General features: G+C 44.0%; 1 protein-coding gene across 1 annotated transcript in view; it reads left to right on the top strand.

Annotated features, from left to right (window-relative positions):
- The window catches only part of CDKL2 (cyclin dependent kinase like 2), a 28,854-nt gene extending 7,761 nt beyond the window's left edge, over nt 1-21,093 (top strand). The window contains exons 4-14 of the mRNA XM_084857475.1: nt 469-663; nt 1,826-2,004; nt 2,280-2,392; nt 2,772-2,911; nt 3,755-3,843; nt 5,437-5,560; nt 8,819-9,108; nt 11,637-11,730; nt 14,084-14,201; nt 16,437-16,543; nt 17,621-21,093. Coding sequence (XP_084713601.1) covers nt 469-663; nt 1,826-2,004; nt 2,280-2,392; nt 2,772-2,911; nt 3,755-3,843; nt 5,437-5,560; nt 8,819-9,108; nt 11,637-11,730; nt 14,084-14,201; nt 16,437-16,543; nt 17,621-17,680 — 1,509 coding nt within the window. The 3' untranslated portion in view covers nt 17,681-21,093. The remainder of the gene's footprint in view (nt 1-468; nt 664-1,825; nt 2,005-2,279; nt 2,393-2,771; nt 2,912-3,754; nt 3,844-5,436; nt 5,561-8,818; nt 9,109-11,636; nt 11,731-14,083; nt 14,202-16,436; nt 16,544-17,620) is intronic.
- The last annotated feature ends 1,781 nt before the right edge of the window (nt 21,094-22,874 follow it).

Here is a 22,874-nt window from a genome sequence, read left to right as displayed (position 1 = left end):
GCCTCTGAGCTGGATTTATCTTTTGATGGGTGGAGAGGGGACTGGAGAATTGTACAATCTGGCCTCTCCCCTCCCCACCCATGAGCACACACCCCTTTTCTCTCTCTCCAACTTAGCTTCTGAGCTTGCAACCTCATAAGAGAAGCTTTCTGCAGTGGCTGGGAGGGGGTGGTGGAGGGAAGATTCATGATTGGATCTCCACCTCCCTGCTCGTAGCTCTGTCTATGGGCACAGAGGAGGTGAACTGCAACTTCCTGTGGCACCCCAAACTCTGTCTAGGGACTGTAGGATTCTTTGCTTAAGGCATCAGATTCAAAATAGCCCTCAGTGTTTAGCTACTTAGGTATTAGTATCATTATTTACTTAGCATTGTGTGTATTCAGGGGGTAATTATTGAGAATGTTTACAGCCTCTGTATATGTCAGGATGCTGTTGTAGCATTGTGACGCATTTGTTGTCTCCTGATAGCAATTAAGGCATGAAAACTTGGTGAACCTTCTAGAAGTCTGTAAGAAGAAAAAACGATGGTACCTGGTGTTTGAATTTGTGGACCACACCATCCTTGATGATCTTGAGATGTTTCCCAATGGCCTGGATTATAATAGAGTTCGGAAATACTTATTTCAGATTATAAAGGGGATAGGATTCTGTCATATTCATAATGTAAGTAAACTGCTGTCTCTGATTAGCCTGTTGTTTGTTCTTGATACAGCTCGTTGCATTTATTGATTCTAGCAGTTGAGCTTTTCATTTCAAATAGATGTCAGACTAAAAACAGCTGGACATGAACATGATAGTAGCTTTCATTATAATTTGTAACAAAACTGTGTTTGACTGTCAGCTAAATAGGTTATTTAATTGATATCACTGTCAGTTCTGTGTGCTGATTTTTAAAAAAATCTTGTATTGTTAAAATTTATATACTGCCCTATTTGCTAAAACAACTATCAAGATGGTGCACAACAATTTAAAACAACAAAATGTTAAAAGAATAAAAAGAAGAATATCAAAACAGTAAAACATATTTGCTTTCAAATTTCTGAGGATTTAGGACTTAGTAGTAAGGTTTTTTTTACTACAACCATAAGGTCTAGAAATATAGATTGATGATCTTGATGTAGAACAAACACTGAGGATCTTCTGCTTCCAACCATTTTTGTGTCAAAGAAATGTTATTTCCCCTCTTAATTTAAGCTGTGATATGACTTGTAATAGGTGGTTCAGCCTCGGTGCATGGTTTGGGCTACTCTTCAAAGACAGGCATAGTTTATACAAGCTTTTCCTAGTTTCTCCTTTTGCATTTAGCTTGGTATGCTCATATAAAGTAATTGTGTTTACATGTCCTCCCTCTAAGGTAGGAGGATATTCTTCTGTGACCGGGAAGGCAGTTCTTTAAAGTACAGCAATCTCCGCATCATCAGGGCAGGTGGGGACAGCACATTAAATCCCACTCCCATGCATACTCATTGAACGTCTGAAGGTCTATTGTTAAGAAGGATTTGCTGTAACATTTTGCAACAAATGTATATTATCATTTTATTACTGTATTTTAATTAATTCTCCAGTAAAATATTAATATCTTAAAAGCATTGTGCGTGAGGTGATACAGTGCCACAGAGGAATTTAAAATCTGTGACAATCCATTCACCCATGCAAGTCATCACTTGATGTAACAGTCATCCAATAATGAGCAAGTATATGTGAACCAGCCTGTTGTCTTTGTGCCTATGTCCTAAGAACCTGGGCCTTTCTTATGGGTCAGTGTTCAGAATGTACTGGTGGGATTATCGAGATTTTACTAATCTAAACACATGTCCTTTTTTAGATCATACACAGAGATATTAAGCCTGAAAATATATTGGTCTCCTACTCTGGAATTATCAAACTCTGTGACTTTGGATTTGCCCGGACACTGGCAGCCCCTGGCGAAGTTTACACAGATTATGTGGCGACACGGTGGTATCGAGCTCCTGAGCTGCTGGTTGGGGATATCAAATATGGCAAGTAAGGAACCATAGAATATGGCACTGAGTTTTCCTTAGATGTTTAGGCACCTCTTAACAACAACAGTGTTAACGGCCACACTCTGTGGGTAATAAATTGTTGCCCAAGCAGGGTTCGTTGGCTGTGGGGAGACTGGCTTTGGCAGAATCCTTGTGTCCGTAATGTGTGCTCCGGTTTGGGATGTGGCCAAGACTGTCAGCTTCTTTTATTGTTGTCATAAAGGGTATATTTGGGCAGAGGTGGGTCTGAATAAGGTATTTATGTTTCCTCCCGAGGGCTGTTGACGTGTGGGCTGTTGGCTGCCTGGTAACAGAAATGCTTACTGGAGAGCCCCTTTTCCCTGGAGACTCTGATATTGACCAGTTGTACCATATTACGAAAAGTCTGGGTAAGAATGTGTTCCTTATTTTCCCTTTCTTCAGCCCTCATCTTTAACCAGAATATTCCTTTTGTGAAGAGTGCCTGATAAAATCTCTAAAGCCAGAGGTGTTGCTGAATAATATTGCCAGTGGCCAGATGGGTGGAGCTACAGTACCATGTATAGCTCCTTGCCTCTTCCCAGCACCAGCAGAAACAGAATTAATTGTGCAAATCAAATTGATTTTTTTCCAGCTAATATGGATTATAGAGCATGCTTTGGGGGCAGAGTTTTATTTTATATAATTCTGTTTTATATTTATATTGTAGAATACCCACTGTTGTCCTGAATGTTTTGCAGTTTCGTGTTTTGAAGTCTGAACAGTATTATAAATGATTATAAATTCCAGGTAATTTAATCCCAAAGCACCAAGAGTTGTTCTATAAAAATCCTCTCTTTGCTGGAGTGAGGTTGCCTGAAGTTAAGGAGCTGGAACCTCTTGAAAAACGGTACTGCAAGCTCTCCATTGCAGTCATAGAATTTGCAAAGGTAAATACTGTGCGAGTTCCTTATCTTTCCTTGTTGTTCCTTTTGGCAGAGCCTTCCCTTTGTTTTCAGAGGTCTTTGGTAACAAATTGGGGCACCTGAAATCAGAAATATGTCTGGGACCTAGAGCTTGCACTGGGGACTTGAGATTTTGACATCACCCAGTGAGCTACCCTGAATTCTGTATGCTCAAGTCCCAGAGGCCTCTTCAGGCGCAGAAGGGAATAGGAGGGTCCAGGTAGCATGAAGCCTCTGGATTAGTCAGGCCTGGTATAAATAACAGGAATGGTTTTCTGCTCTCACCTGATCAGCAGAACAGTACCTCTGCCTCCTGCTCTCCAGGCTCTGGTATACACACACACACACACACACACTATGCCATATGTGCAATGATGTCCTCACCACATGTATAGAATTTCTGGCTGGCAATTGGGTGACTCATCCTATATGGCTGCCCTTCATACGTCTAACCCTGAGAAGTAGATCATATTCCTTCCTTTCTTTTATTGAAATATGGATCCATAGAGCTACTCCAGGCCAGCCCAAGAGCTTGGGACACCCAGTGGGATTTTCGTTTATCTTGGAATGCCCGTTTCCCACCCATCGCCATACCAAAACGCCAACATTTTTAAAAGTCCCCACCCCTCACCCGTTTCAAACATTATTATGTGGTTTGGGGTGGGGGAGGATTCCTGTTTGGAGGAAACCTAAGCCTGGACCCTCCGTGGGCATGCAGAACCAGTTGTGTTGTTCGTTAGATCTCAGCCAATACAGAGACTGAACTCTTGGGACTTCCCTTTTGATTCTACTGTATTTAATGAGGTTGTTTTTTTTAACTTCTTTCAGCGATGTCTGCAGACTGATCCGGACAAAAGGCCCTCCTGTGCTGAACTACTACAGTGTGATCTATTTAATAATGATTGTTTTGCTGAAAGGTGGCTTGACTTTCCTTGTTCACTTGAGCTATGTCTTAAAAGAAAAGAATACTGAGATTCCCTAGGGGTCTACATAAGGTAGAAAATTCTCCTTCCAAGACACACAATGCCAACACCATTTTAATGTGGAAGTAGACATTGGTGAAAATATGGGATTCTGAAACTGTGCAAAGTGGGGGTGGGATCACAGAGGAGAAGTAGTGGGTGTGAAGGAAGGTGCTCAGTCCTTCCTCTTCCTGCTGCTTTTCTCCTGCAACTCCTACCCCCAGCCACGTGATGGGAAAGCAGGCCTCAGAGCCCAGCTTGGGGGAAGAAAGCTTCCCGGGGGAGGGTGCAAAGGAAAGGCAGAGGGAGACTGAAGTATTCCCCTACTCATCCGTCACTTCTTCTCTGCAAATCCTGCACCTCTTCTTTCTTTCCATGTCAGAGCAAACACGGAGTTTGGAGTTCCATGTTTGCTGTCAAATGTCTAGTGCCAGCCCTATATGGCCAATGGTTGTCTGATTGGGAAGTTGGCAGATCTACGTAACAGTGTGAAACCTGGCCTGGTTGGGGCTGCACTGCCATTGAAGGAGCAGATGTACATTTTGGGGGTGATCCTGGACTAGTTGTCTGGTGAGTTGCAGGTACTCGAAGTGCTTTTTACAAGTTCCACCTGTGCACCAGTTGCAGCTTATCTGGAATGTTTGGGCCTGGCTTATGTAGGGCTGCCTCTGAAGATGGTTTGGAAGCTCCAATTGGTAGCTAATGGGGGTCAAGAAGTCTGAAGACATATCTCTGATTTTGCTCCAACTGCTGGTAAGATTCCAGTCCCAATTAAAAGTGCTTCCCCTACCCTTTAATGGCTTGGGACAAGACTATTTGAAGGACCTCCTTCACCCATATAATCTTGCCTATACACTAAGACAGCATTCCCTAACTTGGTGCCCTCCAGACATTTTGGACTACAACTCCCAGCATTCCTGATCATTGCCTATGCTAGCTAGGGCTGATGGGAGTTGAAGTCCAAAACAACTGGAGGGCACCAGGTTGGAGAAGGCTACACTAAGATCTTAGTCAGGATTTCTTCTTGAGTGCCTTTTGTTAAGATCTGACATGTGCAAGAGGTAGGACGTTATTGGCAGTGACCCTAAGGCTGTGTAACTCCCTTCCTATTGATTTGTGCCTGGCTCTTATTAACATGGGTCTAGGCCTTTTTTTGGCAGGCATTTAGGCCAGCAGCAGTGACCTTTCTGTTTAAAGCTATCTTCAACTGAATTTGTACTTTATTTACCTCACAGGGTTGCTTTTTTGTTTTTAATTTTCTTACCTCATAAGTTTTATGAGATATTAAGATTGGATAATATATGCTGCCCTGAAGTCCTTATGGGAGAGATTCAAATGTGAATGTGTGATGTGTTCTAAATTTTGTATGGGTTGAATCTAGACATAGTCATGCTTACAGTAGACCCAATGGGACAAGTAAGTTATGACTAACTGAAGTCCACTGCTCTAGGACTAAATTTCGATACAACCCTATATGTTTTTGTTTATCGAATAATTAATAAAAGTTTCATTTCGTACATGTGTTCTTCTTTAAACTTAACAATTAAGATTTGCTCAAGAACTTAAAGCAAAGATTCAGAAAGAAGGAGAACACCCTTTGCCCAAAAAATCGAAAATAAGCAGGAAAGACAAAGATGAATCTGGTGATGAAAGAAAAATGCTTGTAATCCAGGTTTGTAGAGCGCGGTTTATTTTTTTTCATATCCATACACACACACACACCCCCCCCATATGATATCCATCCATTTGAAGACGCCTTATCCTAAGTCAGGCTCATCTAGCCCAGTGTAGTCTACGTTGATGGTCAGTGGCCCCTCACAGTCCCAGGTGGGTGGCTTTCACAGTGCTTGTGGCTGAGGATGTTTCAACTGGTGTTGCTGGGGGTTGACATTTGGTGTTTCTCTCTCTCTCCCCTCCCCAACTTCAAGAACCGTCGCTAGCAGCCTCATGGTGAGATGCATCTCTTCACTCTATTAGAGATTTGGATAATTTTAAAAAAGAATCCAGACGGCTGCGCTAACTGTGCCTTAATGTTAAAAACTAATATTTTTAGAAGGCAATTAGTTCTAAGACATTTAAATAGAGGTTATCTTGACAGTTGCTTTCATTGTGCTTTTTACTACAGTCATATTTCACTTGTTTTTTAGGGTTTTATGTTATATTTTTATAGCTTTTTTTGACAATTAAAAAAAACTATGATTCTAACAAGGAATTGGAAAACTTGTTTAAATTTTCATGTACTTGAAAAATGTTCACCGTCTAATCTCTAGCAAACTAATATACTGGGAATGTAGAAGAAAATAATCATGTAGAATCATTCAGAGGGAAACTGGTCCATAGACTGGCATATGATGTTGAGGAAAATGGAGAGGGATGGCTCTGTCTGGATTTAAATAAGAGGTCTTCAAGTCTCTTAGGTGGCAGCTTAAATCTGGAAACTCCTATTAGCAATGCAGGTTTCTGCAATTTTCATGTAAGAAGTTCATTGGAAAATCAGGGCATTTCTACATGAGGCTGTTATCACGCGCCTTTATGGTATCTTCTGCTTCCAGATTCTTTGCGAAATTAAGGTTGGCTCTTTTACATGTACTTTTTTGGGGGGAGTTCTTTCTCTGCCTTTCTATATGTTTCATTATACAACTAATAGATAGTGCTGCGGTATAGTGGAATTGCACAATTACACAGGGCCTTATAATGCATTTTCTAAATAATAGCAGACTTTCCTCGTTAGGAAAAAAAAACCCAGGGTAATGGTTGTAAAGAGCGGGAGAGGCCTGGAGGATAATGACGTTGTATAAAGGACAAACTACCACGAGTGAGTAATCACAAGGGCACAATAAAAGCCTCGTGTAGAAAGGCTCTGTCTCTGCAATTATTGGATGATCAGTGGTTATTAACTATCTAACCAGTAGTGATGTTATATGGAGAAATCACACAAATTAAGCAAGTATTTCACAAAGTTAGTTCATTATTCATCACTATCTGTGCAGTGATAGAGGCTAGACTCCTTACAGCTGCCAAAATGCTTCAAGGCAAAAAAGATAAGATGTAGAGTAGAGCATAATGTCTGACTGTATCAAGCTCTTATGAGAACTACAACAAATGGCAGTAACTTAAAAGATTCAGCTAAGTGCACATGGGTGGAGGATAAATTCCTCCTCAAATGGGGTTCAGCTACTGCCACTGAGGTATTAAACTGGTTGAATCAGTAGGTCCTGAATTAGATTTACTGATAGTAGAGAGGACCAAGAAAGAATGAGGATAATTCCAGCTAGGAATAAAAGATCTTGGTAGCACTGCTGTCAAATGTATGTCATGGAACATAGCAGGGTGGTCTGATGAGAAGATGGGCAAAGAAAGGCCTTATAGAGCATCTCACCCAATTCCATGTTTGTCTCCAAGAGACAAGGAACACTCTGCAGGGTTTTACTTCTTACTCCCTGCCTGCAAATATAGAGTTAAGAACAAAGGAATGAGCAAAGGAGGACTGGTACTATGTGTTTTAACAGGTTTAAATGTTGAAGTACAAGAATTACTGTCTTCATTTCCAGAGAGTAAGTGCTGTTTATTTGTGTCCATGTTTATCTCTTCTCCAAAATCCCCATCCCTTCCACCTCTAAGGATTTCAACACTAAAATTTAGGATTAGTCAAAGCAGTTGGCATTTTCAAGGTGTTAAAGCAAGAGTACCCATAAATATATTTTTTTTAAAAAGCAGAGGTCAGCCAGTCTTGCAGTAAAAAGGAGCATTTGCACACTTCTTATAAATCTGATGCCTTAATTGAGAAATTGTTAAGCTATTGTACTTCCAGGAGTGCATTAGTCTTTCCCACATGTTCATATTCAGTTAATTTCTAGAGCTAGAGACGGGAAACTGCTGTGAATGAAAATTGCATTCCTGGAAGACACTTGAATTGGGAAGTGTTTAGAAATCAGTGTTTTTTAGGGAGCAATCCTGGCGGGATAGGCAGCTGCCTCCAAACTCATTGCCTGTGCAATGCAGGGCTGGCGGAGTGCGGAGGGGACAGCCAAAATCGGCCATCTTGCCGCGGGACTTCAGAGTGGAGTGGGAGGAGTCCAGGCGACGTATAGGAAGCACCATACTGGCGCTTCTGCACTCCCCACCCTGCCCCCGGGAACGCCCCCTTTTGCCCCACTCCGCACTGCTCTTCCAAGTGCAGAGCCCGGGGACGATCTGCACCGCCTACGAGGCCGCAGGGGAGGGGGCAGGGAGGCAGTTTTCCAGGAATCGGCCTCAGAGCGCAGGCTTTGAGGTTCGTTCCGAAAAATCAAACAATCCTATGACCATCCAGCCTGTCTAGTGGCCATAGGATTGCGCCATTAGAAACCCAAAATCTCTTTCTTTGCTCAGGGCCAATTCACACATTACGTTTTTAGATGTATACATAGTATTTTTTTTAAGTGCACCACCAAATATGTTCATATAAAGTGTGAGCAAAGCAAGCATGTTTGGAAGCACATGTATCGTGCAGGCACACTCATCAGAGAGCCAGCACTGGCTGCAGCTCTTTGTTAAGGGTGTACTTGGTGATAGGCCCAGATTTGCTGCCCCGCAATAAAGGCTGTGTTACATCCCTATTGGATGCAGGTTTGGTATTCAATTGGTGTCAACGAAAAAACATCATAGGATTCTCCCACAGTTCTATTAAATGGTTTTTTTTTCTTGTGGGTACCAGAATAATTTGTTTATCTGCAGATGCAGGATAGAAGATTTGAACTGTGATTTGTTGCCTTGTGCAGATGGAAACGATTTGTTGTTTTTCTCCATGTAGTTTCAATGGTTCCACCAGCTAATGCTGATTTTTTTTAAAGAATACTGGCCTTCTGTGTACTTCACTTCTGTAACTTTTTTTTTTTACTCCTGCTCTAATTTGCTATTAGCACTGTGCTGTGCTTGTGTTTTGAAATAGGATGTCAGTGTGGATTCAAAGAACAGAGATTCTAAGCTGTTCAGAATGAAAGTCTCCAAGGCTGACAGAGAGAAATCTGACAGATTGTCAAATACGAGTTTCCTGTATGAGAATGGAGCTGGACAAGTCAAAGCAATTCCTCCAGCAACTTCAAAGGATTCAAGTAGCAGTCTGGATTACGTAAAGAATCCTAGCACAGTGATTCCTCCCATTACGCAGAACTATTCCGTGATATCCAACATTAGTGGGACCCCTAGCCTGGGGGCAAAATTAGGAACCCACAATTACAGGTACAAAATCAGAGTAAAGTAACAAAAGTTTATGCCTACCTTGTAGATCACCTTACTTTGTTTATTTGTTTAATAGATTTATATACTGCTAACCATATTGGAAAATATCTCTAAGCAGTTTACAAGAAAATTAAATACATTGAGGGAGCAATCCTGTGGCCACTATACACTGTCTAGAGGGCCATAGGATATGCTGTTTTCTGGGAACTGACCTCGGAGCCTGCAACTCCAAGGTTGGTTCCCAGAAAACTGACCTCCCTCCATGTCCGCGCTGCCTTGGAGGCAGTGCAGAACAGCCCCATCCTCCGCACTCGCAAGAGGAGCGTGGCGCGACTGAAAAGGGGCATTGCGGGGCGGGGAGAGCAGAGCTGTGTGTACAACACATCCAATGTGTCATACAGCAGCCTCCTCTCCCGGTCGGTCCCCCTGCAGATAGCCCAAAACAGCTGTCTAGCAGAAAACAGAAGGGCAGGAGTGGCACAGAAGGAACGATCCCCCCGTGCCTCTCCTGCCTTGCTTTGGATAGGTGGTCGCCTCCAAGTTCAGAGGCGGCCGCCTATCTTGATAGGATTGCACCCTAACATGCACAGCCTCTCCTCCTTCAGATGTTACAGAGAAATAAAGCTGGGTGTCACCAGCATACTAATGCTACCTTGCCCTAAATCTCCTAATGACCACCCCCAGTGGCTTCATATAGAAGTTAAATAGCATGGGGGACAAGTTGGTACCTTGTTGACCTCCCTGTATGATATTATCAATCCCACATTGCAGCCAGATGCGGGCTTAAGGATGGCTTGCCTAAGATGACTTGGTAAATCTGTGGCTGGGGTGACATTGGACCAGGGATTTGACATGACATCAGGGTTATGCTGAAGTACATGGATCAGTCCTGCTGAGAAGTGGCCAAAGGGTGCTTTCCTGGGAAGCGGTTGCTGGTATATCGTTTTATCTGTCATAATAAAAAAGGATGTGTGTCTGTGTATATGTCACCACCATAGCTCCAAGACTGTGACACTAAGATGCCTGAAATGTGGCATGCATACCAAGGGGACCCTAGGGGATTATTTTGTTTCTAATAGAAGCATAGCTTCCAAGTCCCGGGAAGTACTAGTTCCCCTCTACTCAGGACTGGTTAGGCCTCAGCTGGAGTACTGTGTCCAGTTCTGGGCACCACACTTTAAGAAGGATGCAGACAAGCTGGAGAGGGTTCAGAGGAGGGAAACAAAGATGATCAGAGGACTGGAAACAAAGCCCTGTGAAGAGAGACTGAAAGAACTGGGCCTGTTTAGCCTTGAGAAGAGAAGACTGAGGGGAGATAGGATAGCGCTCTTCAAGTACTTGAAAGGTTGTCACAGAGAGGAAGGCCAGGATCTCTTCTTGATCCTCCCAGAGTGCAGGACACAGAATAATGGGCTCAAGTTACAGGAAGCCAGATTTTGGCTGAACATCCGGAAAAACTTCCTGACTGTTAGAGCAATACATCAATGGAACCAATGACCTAGGGAGGTGGTGGGCTCTCCCATACTGGAGGCATTCAAGACGAGGCTGGACAGCCATCTGTCAGGGATGCTCTGACTTGGATTCCTGCATTGAGCAGGGGGTTGGACTCGATGGCCTTGTAGGCCCCTTCCAAACCCTACTATTCTATGATTCTAAGCCTGCAGTACATCTTCAGCCTCTAGGGGCGGACTTCCCTAACAAGCACGTAGCTTTGCAGTTCATACGGCTTGAAGCCAGGGGCAGTAGTAAGCCGAGGGACAGCACTATAGGCCTGCCCCGCACTCCCTTGCTGTGGGGCAGCCCCACACAGGGAAATGGCACAGACAGGCTCCTCCCTTAAGGGGCTACTGGGGCGCACCAGGCAGGGGCTGGGCCTAGGAGTGCCAGTATGCCTGACTTCACTCAGATGGGGCAGGCACAGCTCTGACAGATAGGTCGATTTGCTTGAAGGCTTTGCTGTATCAGTTCGAAGGGCTTTTAGTAGGCCAAGGACAGAATTATATATCTCTTTCCTCCCCGCTGCTGTGGGGAAGCCTCCCTCATGGAAATGGTGTGGGAAGACCCCTCCCTCAGGCAGCTGTAGAAATGCATCACGGCAGGGGTCATGCCTAGGTGCGTCAACAGGCCTGGTTTCACTCAGACAGGGCAGGCATAATGTGTCCAACTCTGGCGGCTGTATATATTTGCTTGCAGCTTTTGCTGTATTAACGTAAGGGCTTTTCCCACCTGTGTGAAGCCTGCGCTGCTTGCTGTTGCATAAACAAACTTGGGGCCATCTCACATTGCTATTTCCTTGCTACTCTAGCCCCCCCCCCCCAACATGTGCCACAATAGATCTGCTACTATTTAGGTTGCTACAAAAGTCTGCCTGCGAGAACCAAGCCAGCCCCTATCTGCATAACTCTGCCCTGGGCTTGCTCGTTTTGTTTAATTTCCATTTCCTCCATGGAGCTCAAGATGCATTGAGAACTGGCTTTTAAATGCGCTGATGACACTAGGATCTCTGGGTTGTTTGTGTGCATTTCTAGGGTTGAAGAGAGGACCAAAATATATTTCAATCCTTTCATAAAACAAGACAAAAAGTCACCAGCAGGACACTATAGTATGAACATGACAGCATCGGTAAGGATGTTTCAAAATGTTTGATGAAAACAACCATGTTTCAGCTTTTGTGGCACTTAACCTCTTCTGCGGTAGCCTGTTCTATAGATCTTGCCTTTGAAATAGTTTCCCTTCTCTTTGGTATGGGGCTGGCCATGTTGCAATCCTTGGCTGGCATCTTAATTTAAGCATATGTATTCGCTGGGGAAAGTATATGCATTCTCAGCCTCACATGTTTTATTTGGAAGGAAGTCTCACTGATTTCATTAGAGCTCATTTCCTAGTAAGACTGTTTAGGATTGCAGCCTGAGTGGGACAAAAGAGGAGCCATTAGGTTTAAAGGTTTGATGATGTGGGAGTTTACAAGACACAATTTGTGTGTATCTAGTTGCAGTCTGAAGCTGCTGTGTACTGAATCAGACTAGCTTGCTGTCTGCTGTTGCTGTTCTTCTGGGCTCTCAGGCCTGCTGCCTGGGATCCTTTCAGCTGAAGCTGTCAGTAGGCATGGCATGAGTGCCTGATTCCATCCGGGAACCACGAGCCCCGCTCACTGAGCCCCTGCCCACACCCATCCCCTGCCCACACTCACCCCGGTGGCCTCGTCAAGCTCCACAGTCGCCATTTTTTGAAAAATAAAATGGTAGTTCCCAAAAATGCGCATATTCGCATATGATCAAAATGCGAATTTTGTGAAAGTGCGAATTTTTGCACATGCGCAAATATGCGCATTTTTGTGATTGCCGTTTTATTTTTCAAAAGGTGGCAACTGTGGAGCTCGACGAGGCCACCTGGGTGAACACAGGCTGCTCACTGAGTGCGGGGCTGAAGCGTGGTCTGGGGACCAGGGGGCGGGGGCAGGGTGGGTGGGTGGGTGGGTGCCTGGAGAACCTGGACGGGTGGATTCTCACATCCCTAGCTGTCAGGCCCTTCTGCATGCAAAGCATGTGCTTTTCCACTGAGCTATACCCCCTCCACATTATTAGGGGTCTTGAACATCTGAGGCTGTCCTATACTGAATCAGGCCGTTATCACTTTAGTCTCACACTGGTGCACTGACTTGCAGTATCTTTTCAAAAGTCTCATTTGGAGGTCTTTCCCAGCCCTGTTATTGGGGATACTTCTAACTGAAGACACTGGGGCTTAACTTGGGGGATCTTCTCTATGCACTGAGCTAGGGATCTTGCCCAATTTTCTCTCTGTCTTTCCTCCCTTGTCCATTGATGGTACCTCTTTGGAGCTATGCATAATTATTCATTATTTAACACATTTTACCTTGCTCTTCAGCCAAAATGGACTTTTGTAAGTTCAGTGAAAACAAGACCATCACTGCCTGCAGCCTGTTTAAAAGACACGACAACAAAGGAAAAAGATAAAAAAATGAAAGGGGGAGGGGCGGGAAAGCAAACTCAGTAATCAGTTCTTAAAGTTACAAAAAGTTTTCTCAAGTTTACTCACAAATTTGCAACACAGTTAATACTTCTCTTTCCAAAGTGTGTGGTTACATTTCATAATTACAATATTACAATTTATTCTAAATGGTTTCTAAATTTATTTTTATTATGATTGCTTTCACAACCCAAACTCCTTTGAATAGCAACTTTCTTGCAAACTCATAGAAGTATTGGTCCAGATCCCATTTCCCACACAGAGACTAGCATATCTAGATGAAATCCAGTCTTGAACGTTCCTGCTTTGGCCAATCAGATGAGGGCAGATAGAGAGCCAGAGGTACCTATCTCCTGAGTAGCCTTCCTGCAAAAGGCTGGAGTTTTGCATTGTTACTTGCTGGGAGAATGGTGCATGTGAAGTAATTGGAAAGGCGAACTTTCTTAGAGGTGCAGGCTTTCAGCTTTTCTTAATAGGAAAGTAATGCTAATGCAGTTCTGATTGGACTCTTGAGTCGGGGAACCAGATTCATGCTATATTATTTGAAGAAACAAGTGGGACCTGCAACAAAATGTTGCAGTATGGAGTGCTCCTGTTCGGGGTCCCAGCAGCTGCTTCCCTCTCCAGCAGCCAGCAAGCATTCCATGGCTACTGAACATGCTCTGTCCTCATTGCATTATTTTTGGGTGTCTTCTCAAACTGCCCCCCCCCCCCCACACACACACTAAGGGGTTGTTTTTTTAAGTGTTTTTGGGTACTTCTGCAAGCCGTGGAGTTCTCCCAAGCCTAGGGATACTTTCCTGTTGTATGTGGATGGTGCCATTTTGGATCTGCACAAAGCATGAGTTCCCTAGTAGTATACAGGATGAAGCTGGCAAGTATGGTATTATCCTGGTATATTATGGAAAGTGTAACTATAAATCATAGATTTATTTTTAGCAACATTAGCTTCATAATTCATTTGTGTCAATTTACTGTTTGGTAATAGGTCCCAAACGAAAACAGTGTCCTTCAGACAAACAAGACAAGGTGGGAATTTTCCAGAACAGATGTGCGTTTGCCAGAGCTTACCTATAGCCATCTTCCTGAACTCAAAGCTGTGGAAGGTAAGAGTTTGTGATAGATCCCAGAATTGGTTGCATATGGCTGCCAAATAGCTATTGCTGTCAAGGACAAACTTTTCTGAAATTAGGCTGTCCAAAGCAAAGCAGAATGATGCACATAAGTCAGTGAAGTTCCATCCTGCCCTACCTGGGCACACCACAGTTGTGAATCCAGCGGTCCAGAGAGAGGCTTTCTGTTGTAATGTTTTGCATTCCTGGGACAGCCCTTGAAATTACTTGTGTGGTTGCAAGTTGCACAGGCAGTCCATTCTAACAATGCATTATTATATTTATGCATGTGCACAAATTATCTGCCTATGATAGTCCTTCATCCTCCTGTGCTGCTGATGTGAGGAACTGTAGTGCCAGCCTGCTTACCTAGCAAGAGTGATTTTAGCCCAGGTTTTCTTACTCTACAACAGCCCTGTTTGTTGAGCTCTTTCTTCTGCAGAAAAGGGTGTGGGAATGGGTAAAGTTTTCCATGTAGACATCCATAAGCAAGCAAACATGAACCACATTAATTACAAACCTGGTAGTGTCTGAATAAGTAAAACCAAAAGAAAACCAGTGACTGAAAGGCTCTCTTCACACCTTGGTTTTTTAGCAGGATCATTCTTTAATCACTGTTTTTCGCCAGGACTTTAAATGATGCCACTGCTCTCCTGCTGCTTTCTCACAACTTCCCCTCCCTCTTCCCGTGTTATCTGAGAATGGGGGAAACTTTCTGTGCTTGTGATTAAAATTGCCATTCCCCTCCCCCCGCCCCTGTGTATTTCCCTTTTAGCTTTTTGTCCCACTTCGTTTGGGCATGTGCTGGGGGGGGGGGGGTTACTGGGCAATGTTGATTAACATCGTTGTGACAACAACTCAGTGGGGGGGGGGGCTTCTGCCTCTCTCCCATTCCACTACAGGCGCTTGAACTGTAAAGTGGTTAACCATCCCAAATGCTTCTCCGAGATCCCCCTGAACACAGCAATGCTTACTTCTGAAAAACTCATTGGCTCTAAGGCTTTCCTTTCCTGGGAGTAAGTACCATTGAAATCTGTGTGGCTTGCTTCTGAGTAGGCATGCATAGGAATGCACTGTAAGTCTACTTAGAATAGCAGTCTTGAGGTCTCCCATCCCCTTCAGTGCATTACTTGGAACCTCCCCCTCCATTGACTTCACTGACTGCTTCGTCTCCCTTTTGCTCACCAGATTGATGGGCCTTTTTCCTCCCAGGGTGGATGGGGAAGTCTCCCTTCTCAGCCACACAGGAGAAAGGCTTGACATTTAGGATTTCAGTGGGTATTAAAGGTGCCTTTTCTCCTTCCCTGAATAAATTCATCATGCAGAGCTTGGAATGGTCATTTTTAATGGTCTCATTTTGGAGTGTGGAGTTGTTTTAGATAAGGCAGTACTGCTGAGGTGGTTTTCCGTAGCACTGAGGTGGATTCCCACCTAGCCAGCCACTATCTCTTCTCCTAGCCCACCTTGCAGGGCTGTTGGGAAGCCAGAATAAGGGGGAAGAGCAACAACAGTGGCAGGGGGGGCAAGCCGGGTCTAATGAAGAAGGTGTCTGCCATGAAGTGGTCGCCGGGGGGTAGGGGGGCTGCTAGGGATGGCTTGGTGCATTGACTGTATACAAGTCCATTTGTGGATTTCTTACTTCTGTAGTTGGGGACCCGGAAATCCTATACCCTTCAAACTCAGTAGTGCCAGCAATATACTTTATTTAATTCCATCACACACTGATATATTTAGCAGAGAAGGACTAGCAGTGCCAGAAACCTCGGAGTAAGCCACTGAGAAGACTCTCCCTGGCCACAAAGTTGGAGGAAGAAGGGGGGCAGGAGACCAGTTCCCATAGCCCACTGTCCAGGTCACTTGAAGGGCTTCCGGCTTCCCTCCTGCTGTGGAGGAGTGGAGGGACAGGCAGAGCCATCAATCATGGTACAGGAACCAATGATCAGGGGAGGGGAGGGGAGGGGGCATGGGGCAGCAGCCCCCTTCTCTCCTGATAGTCCCATGCAGCTCTGCATAGCCATGAAAAGGTATAGAGTGGAGGGACGTGCCATGAGAGATGCCTGTATACAGGGCCAGTCTAAATCCCAGAAAGGATCTGGAATCAAAAGGACCGGTTTGTAGTGGGATAAAATGCCAGGTGTGAAGAGAGCAAAAGTCATACTCAGGAAGAATGGTACTGTTGCGAAAGAGAAATGGTATAAAAAATGCTTTCTGTGTTTTCTTCATCTAAAGCTCGGAATTCCAGATTTCTGAAGAAAGAAAACAAAATTGTTTCAGAATCTCGCATGCCCTCTCTTGCCACAATAGATCTTCAAAACACAAGCTTGGCTCTGCACCAGGTACTCTCACTTGGAAAGGGAGTGGATCCAGTTTATTATGTCTCCATTAGTAGTGTGGTCTTGTAAAGAATGTGAGCTAGTAAGTGAATACTGTAAGCTGCATATCTCTGCAGTCTTCAGGGTTGGCTTCCTTCAAAGAATGCAGGGCGTCCCTTAGGAAAAAGGTACTTGCCTGTACCTTTGTAAAAAGGATAGTCCCCTTGCTGGAAATTATTATAAAATGTATTGAAAACAAAGCAGCATCGATTATAATGCCATCATATAAATCTAGTGCAGCCACAGTTAGTACATTGTGTACAATTCTGATTACCTCATGTCAAAAAGAGCATCATAAAGCTGGAAAAGGTTCATAAAATGTTTAACAAATTACCTTGGGACTGGAGCAGCTTTCCTAGCAGAAAGGGCTATGGGTTTGAAACTCTTAAAATGTAGAAAAAAGTGGCTAAGGGAGCAATCATACCAGGATAGGCGGGCTGCCTCCAAACTTGGAGGCAACTGCCTATCCAATGCAGAGCAGGAGAAACACGGAGGGGATCATCCCCTCCGTGCTTCAGCTAGCCTGCATTTGCAGCTAGACAGCCAAGTTTGGCTGTCTAGCCGCAGGAAGTCGGAGGGTGGGAAGCGGTGGCCGGACGACACGTTGGATACGTCGTACCGGAATTCCCCGCCCCAGCACGCCCCCAGGAATGCCCCAGTTTTGCCGCTCCACACTCCACTTCTGAGCGCCGAGCACGGGGCTGTTCCACCCTGCCTACAAGGCAGGGTGAGAGGGGGTGAAGGGCAGTTCTCAGGGAACCAACCTTGGAGCGTGGACTCCGAGGCTGGTTCCCAGGAACCAACCTGTCCTATGGCCATCTAGCCACTGACTAGCGGCCATAGGACTGCACCCTAAATAAATAATTTAATTTAATTAATATGATAGAGAGAGTAGATAGAACCTACATATCATGGCTCAGAAAACAGTTTAACCTCAAGTTTTATTCAGAATAGCTCTTTGGTAAAACTAGTTGCCGACTGGAGAAATCATAAACATATGTGGTACATTTGAAATTCAGTTAACATTCACTTGATTTGCAGGTATCTGGAACCTCCTTGCAAGATACTTCAGAAGCCGCCTTCCCCAGAGTAGAGCATTAGCAACAAGTGGGGCTGAGGAGTCTTGCATGATTCACTCCATCAAGCATCTGGAGCACTTACACCCCTGTTGCTGTTTGGAAGTTCAGGAATCCTTTTTGTGGATGTACTTGGAGGCTGGGTGGGGGCAAGTGTTTTCGCCATGTTCTGGATAGTGATAGCAAAAGGAAACCATTTCCCCACAATTATTCTGTAGTTGCCAAGGTGCTAAAATGACAACTTCCTTTCTGGCATGATGCATACAAAATATCACCCAAAAGTAATTATTTCAGTGTGCCTGGACTATTGGGCTTTAGATTGGTGAAATGCATTAGGAAGGTGTTAAGAGGAGAGATCTCCTACAACTGAATATACCAGTCAAGAGAGATTCAAACTTTTAGCATCTTAAGTACTAACCAGATTATTTCTGAAAGTTAGCTGATAGCAGTGTAGTCACTTTTCATAATCCTAGTACAAAAGTGAAAAATGATACTTGAGCAACTCTTTAGGATAGGTTTATATTTTCTACAAAAAAGAGTGTTTGTCACATATAACCATTGTGAAGCATGAAGTGGCAATGCATAATACTTGGGCAAGTCCCAGGCAGACCTGATAACCCTCATCATTGACGCATTTCTGCTTCACACTTTCCATTCCATTGCTGCATACCCAGCAAACTTTCCTGCTGTGTAATTTTTGTCAATTGAATCCGACTTCTTAGAAGTCAGTAATATTAAAATGGCTCGTGCATATTTGTCTTTCAAGAGCAAATTGAAAGGGGCCTTTGCCTTACGATTGAGATTGATTACTCATGGAAGTTTGCAGGTCCTTCACATAACATTGCCACCCTCCAGGGCCTCTCCCGTGGTTTGTGACCATTTCTGTGGCTGTATTTGTAATGGGGATAAATAAGCTATCTAAAAAATATCTATTTGAATCTCAACGTGTAATAATGGAGTTGTGCTATAACCACAGTGCCATCTAGTTGCTGTATAATGAAACATATAGAACTTGCAGATAAAGAAAATCCTCAGGGGAAAAAACCGGGGAAGTGCATTTAAAGGGCCAATCTTAATCCCGCAAAGAATCTGGAAACAGAAGCCCTGGTAAAGTTGTGGGATAAAAAGCCTGGTGTGGAGAAGCCCTATGTTACAGGGATGGCCTCACAGTAAACAGCTTGAAGGTGCTTTGGTGTTCGATGAATGATTCCTTAGTTCTGTGATCTTTCATTTAATCATCATCAGTGCTGGCTCACCTGTGTGACAGCTATGACAGATTCCCTCCATGTAGTTATCCTTGGGGCTCCATGAACCATAATAAGATACGTATACAGGATTGCTGCTAAGATTGTGAGAATGCCTGCAACATTGTGTAGCTGTTCTCATTTGTATTGGACTATCTTTATACAGGTACAAGCATTCATCCAGATAGAATTGCATAGATGAAATTCAGGAGGACCACCATATGTGTGGACTGGCTCTTGTCCTCCATTTTTCCTTCACGTGTCCTTGGCCTATAGTTCTAGCATGGGGTGGGCAACCTTATTTCTGTTGGGGGCTGCATGTGAATGATGAGTGGGGCCGAAACCAGTTGTGTCCAGAGCCAAAAGTGGGTTGGTCATCCCCTTTTTTCCTTCCTTTGCTCTCACTCTCTTACCTCTCTTTTTGCCACCCCCTTTTCTCTCTCTCTCTCTTCCAGCAGGCTGTCAAGGAAAAGGCAGATCGCACTTGCCAGAGCGCTAAACTGGTTGCATGCAGAGGCCTCTTGAAATTAGGCTGAGGGCCACAGGCTGCCTGCCTCTGCTCCAGCATAACTCAGTTTTCATGGTGCTGATTTTTGAACACTGTGACAGTTTGGTGTAATTTGAAATAAATGCCATTCATGTAGCTTTCTTTTACCCTCCCCCCAAATAATGTGAATTCATCATAGGCTTTTCTAAAGAGCTTTTTGTATAACAAACGTCATCCAAGGTATCAGAAATGTCTGTCTGTAAATATCTGTGTAGATTGCATGTGCTTGCTTTTGTACCTCCACTTCTTGGCACATTTGCAAGTTCTGGGCACTGTTACTTTTTGTGTGTGTACAGATATTGACGCCATAAAGCACCATGTATATTGGTGGCACTTTAATAACAGCAACAACAATAATGGAACAACAGTAGCATTTCACATAATTTTATATCATATCTATGGCACAGACATCAGTTGGTTTAATAGTGATTCCCTTTCATTAGGGAATGCTGGGAACTGGTTCTATAAAGAGAATTCTCAGCACTCTTCTCAAGCTACAGTTCCCAGGATCCTTTGCTGGAAGCTATGACAGTTGAACTGGCATCAGACCGATGTATGTTTGTAGTGTAGATGCATCATTTGTGTTTCCTGCTGGAGTGATCTGATGCCACTGTTAGGAGAAACTATGCAGTGAGGTTCCTGGGCAGTGCAGCTGATAAGGGCAGTTTTAAGTCCTCTCTTATTTACCACCCTATAGCTGCTTAATAGGTACGGGAGGGGTTGAGTTCAAGGGTTAAGGCATATCTGACATCTAGATGCTGCTTGCTGGACTTGCATAATTAGATCACTTTCATACAAATTTGAGTAAGGAATTTGTACCTGATTTGTTCTCAGTTTCATGGTGACAACAGAGTGTCCACTGAATAGGAAAAGTGCTTTTCAAAAAGATGAATGGAAATAATCTTACACGTATAAAAAGCTTATCATGAAGTATGGTCAAGTCAGCAGCGTAAATCCAGCTTTGCTACCATAACTGCCGCAAATACCACCCAGCCCCCTGATAGGCTGATGGAGGCACAATCACAACAAATGGGGCTTGGTTTGGCTAATTGAAAAGCTCACCTCATTACATGATGTGTCCCATGGTTCACATTCCTGCCTATTTTATCTTTCCAGAGCAACCGTCTCAGTTAACAAATGCACTGTAAAATGGTGTGGATAAAAGAATTCATAAACATATGATAAAATTAGCGTATGTTTTAACAAATGCAGTCTATTGTTGAGAGGGATCTTTTATACTGGATTTTGTGTGTGAGTTTTAATTAACTGCTGGCGATATATGTTTCCATGTTACCTTTTGTATATTGTAGCTTATGGCTAATAAACTTAGTAGTATTTGTAGCAGAAATATCCTGCCTTTTTTATGATACAAAAAATACCCACTACCTTGCCAGGTAAAACATCTTGTGGCTAAATCTTCAACATATAAAGAACATAAAATCTGTTCAAGTTATTTGCGGATTGTAAAATGTACTTCATGTCACCCTGGATAACTATAATCTGTATACAAATATATACTTCTCCCCTCAAAGTGTTACCACAAAATACCATTCTGATTTCAACGCCTGATGAACTGTAATTTCGTGCTCTGTGGCTTTGCAGTGTTCAAACACGTACATTTCATTTTTGTAAATAAAAACCTTAATCAAATTTTTGTCTGGCCTTTGATCAGTATTTTTATCATTAAAAAAAGAAAATAAATGTAGGTAAAAGTACAGTGTCAGCCGAGGAAGTTGGAGTTAATGCTGTTAAAGAAGAGGTGCATAGCTCCGTGCACTGGTGTGTGTTTTTAAGCTGGTTGAATAGCAGCTGTTAAGCGGCTGGGAGTTGTAGGATTATTTTCTGGCTAAACATGTGTAGGATTATACCCTAAGGACACAATGCAGTGGGGATAGTCATTCACCTCTGACCTCGGAGGTGGCTATCCAGTGCAGGGCAGGTGGAGCACAGAGGGGGGTCTCCTCTGCGCTCCAGCCGCCCTGCATTTGTGGCTAGACGGCCAATTTTGGCTGTCTAATCAGGGCACCTTGGAGTGCGGGGGGGGGGGGATGGCGCATAGAAAGTGTCGTACGGGTGCTTCCACTGTCCCCTCGCCACCCCCAGGAACGCCTCCTTTTCAGCCACTCTGTGGTGCTCTTATGAGCATGGAGCCGGGGACGAACCACATCCCCTACAAGGGGGCGGGGAGCCAGATTCCTGGGAACTGAGCTCAGAGCACCGACTCCAAGCTCAGTTCCCATAAACCATTCTAGCAAAGCTAAGTTGCAATGTGTCATTTATGGATTACCGTGTTCCTTTTGTGGTTGTGGTTCTGGTTCCTCTTGCCCAGAATGCATCTGGCAGCAGGTTCAAGACTGTAACTGTCTTATGTAAATTCTTGTAGCAAAAACAGAAGCTTGACTCAGCACCACTTTGGTCTGGATATGTATAGCGCTTTTGTTCTTGCTGAATAGGTTTCTGCAAGGGATTGGTGTTCTGCTTTTTGAGCTGCGGTTGACAAACATTTTCCTTCAGTTACCCGTTTTTAAATTTTATCTAGAGCTGGCATTTGGATACTTATAACCTTCCTGTTTTCTGAAGTACCCTAGTAAATCTAAGTGAAGTACATCAGGGAAAGGTTGAATAAATCTCAAATAGCTAGGCCATGAGGATTTTGCTGCTGATCCAGGAAGAAATACGGATTTCTTTCCCAGGCGTACATGATGTCGCATCAAGTGCAATTAGTCCCTTGTATCGGTGGTACTGCTATGTCTGCGTTCTTTCCCTGGTTCTTTACTGAAGGCTGATTCATACGTTGCCACAGCAACATGTGAGCTGCTTCCCATGCTGAGTGTTAACTTCTGATTCACCTTCCACACAGGAACAGTTCTCTGAGTGGGCTGTGCAAACACAGCCCCACAGCAGCCTATCTGTTAGTCCAAGGGAAGATACGGAGTGGGGAGTCTGCAGACTGGGTTATATAGGAGACGCTGTAGTTAATTCACTGCGCCTGCCTGCAACACTGCTGCTCTGCAAACATAAAAGGGGGCTGTGTGTTGCTGGCAATATTTCTGCTCACTACTGTATCAGGATGACAGATAGTTTTCCCATTCTTTGGGCTAGAAATGCCACCTGTATCCGGAACGTGTGGTGCTTCTATTTGGGTCTGGGACCACCCACACAAAAAAGTGGCCCTTTGCGCATTATATATCTTCCAACCCATTTCAAGGACTATTTTTATCAAGGGAAATGTTTAGTGTAGTTTTTCCCAATACCCAAAGCCATGCTGACTGAGAGTGATGGGAGTTGCAGTCAAACACATCTGGAGGACACCAGGTTGGGGAAGGCTGGCTTCAGGCTTGATAAAAACTGCTTGGGATAATTTTCTGCTGCAGCCCACCTAGGCATCTTACCTGCATTTGACACTGCAGCTTCCTGCCATCCAGGAG

This window comes from Heloderma suspectum, chromosome 5 (genome assembly GCF_057233095.1).
Source record: "Heloderma suspectum isolate Gila_16-S chromosome 5, 16-S_ref, whole genome shotgun sequence".
Taxonomy (NCBI): domain Eukaryota; kingdom Metazoa; phylum Chordata; class Lepidosauria; order Squamata; family Helodermatidae; genus Heloderma; species Heloderma suspectum.
This window is presented reverse-complemented; position numbering and strand designations above follow the sequence as displayed.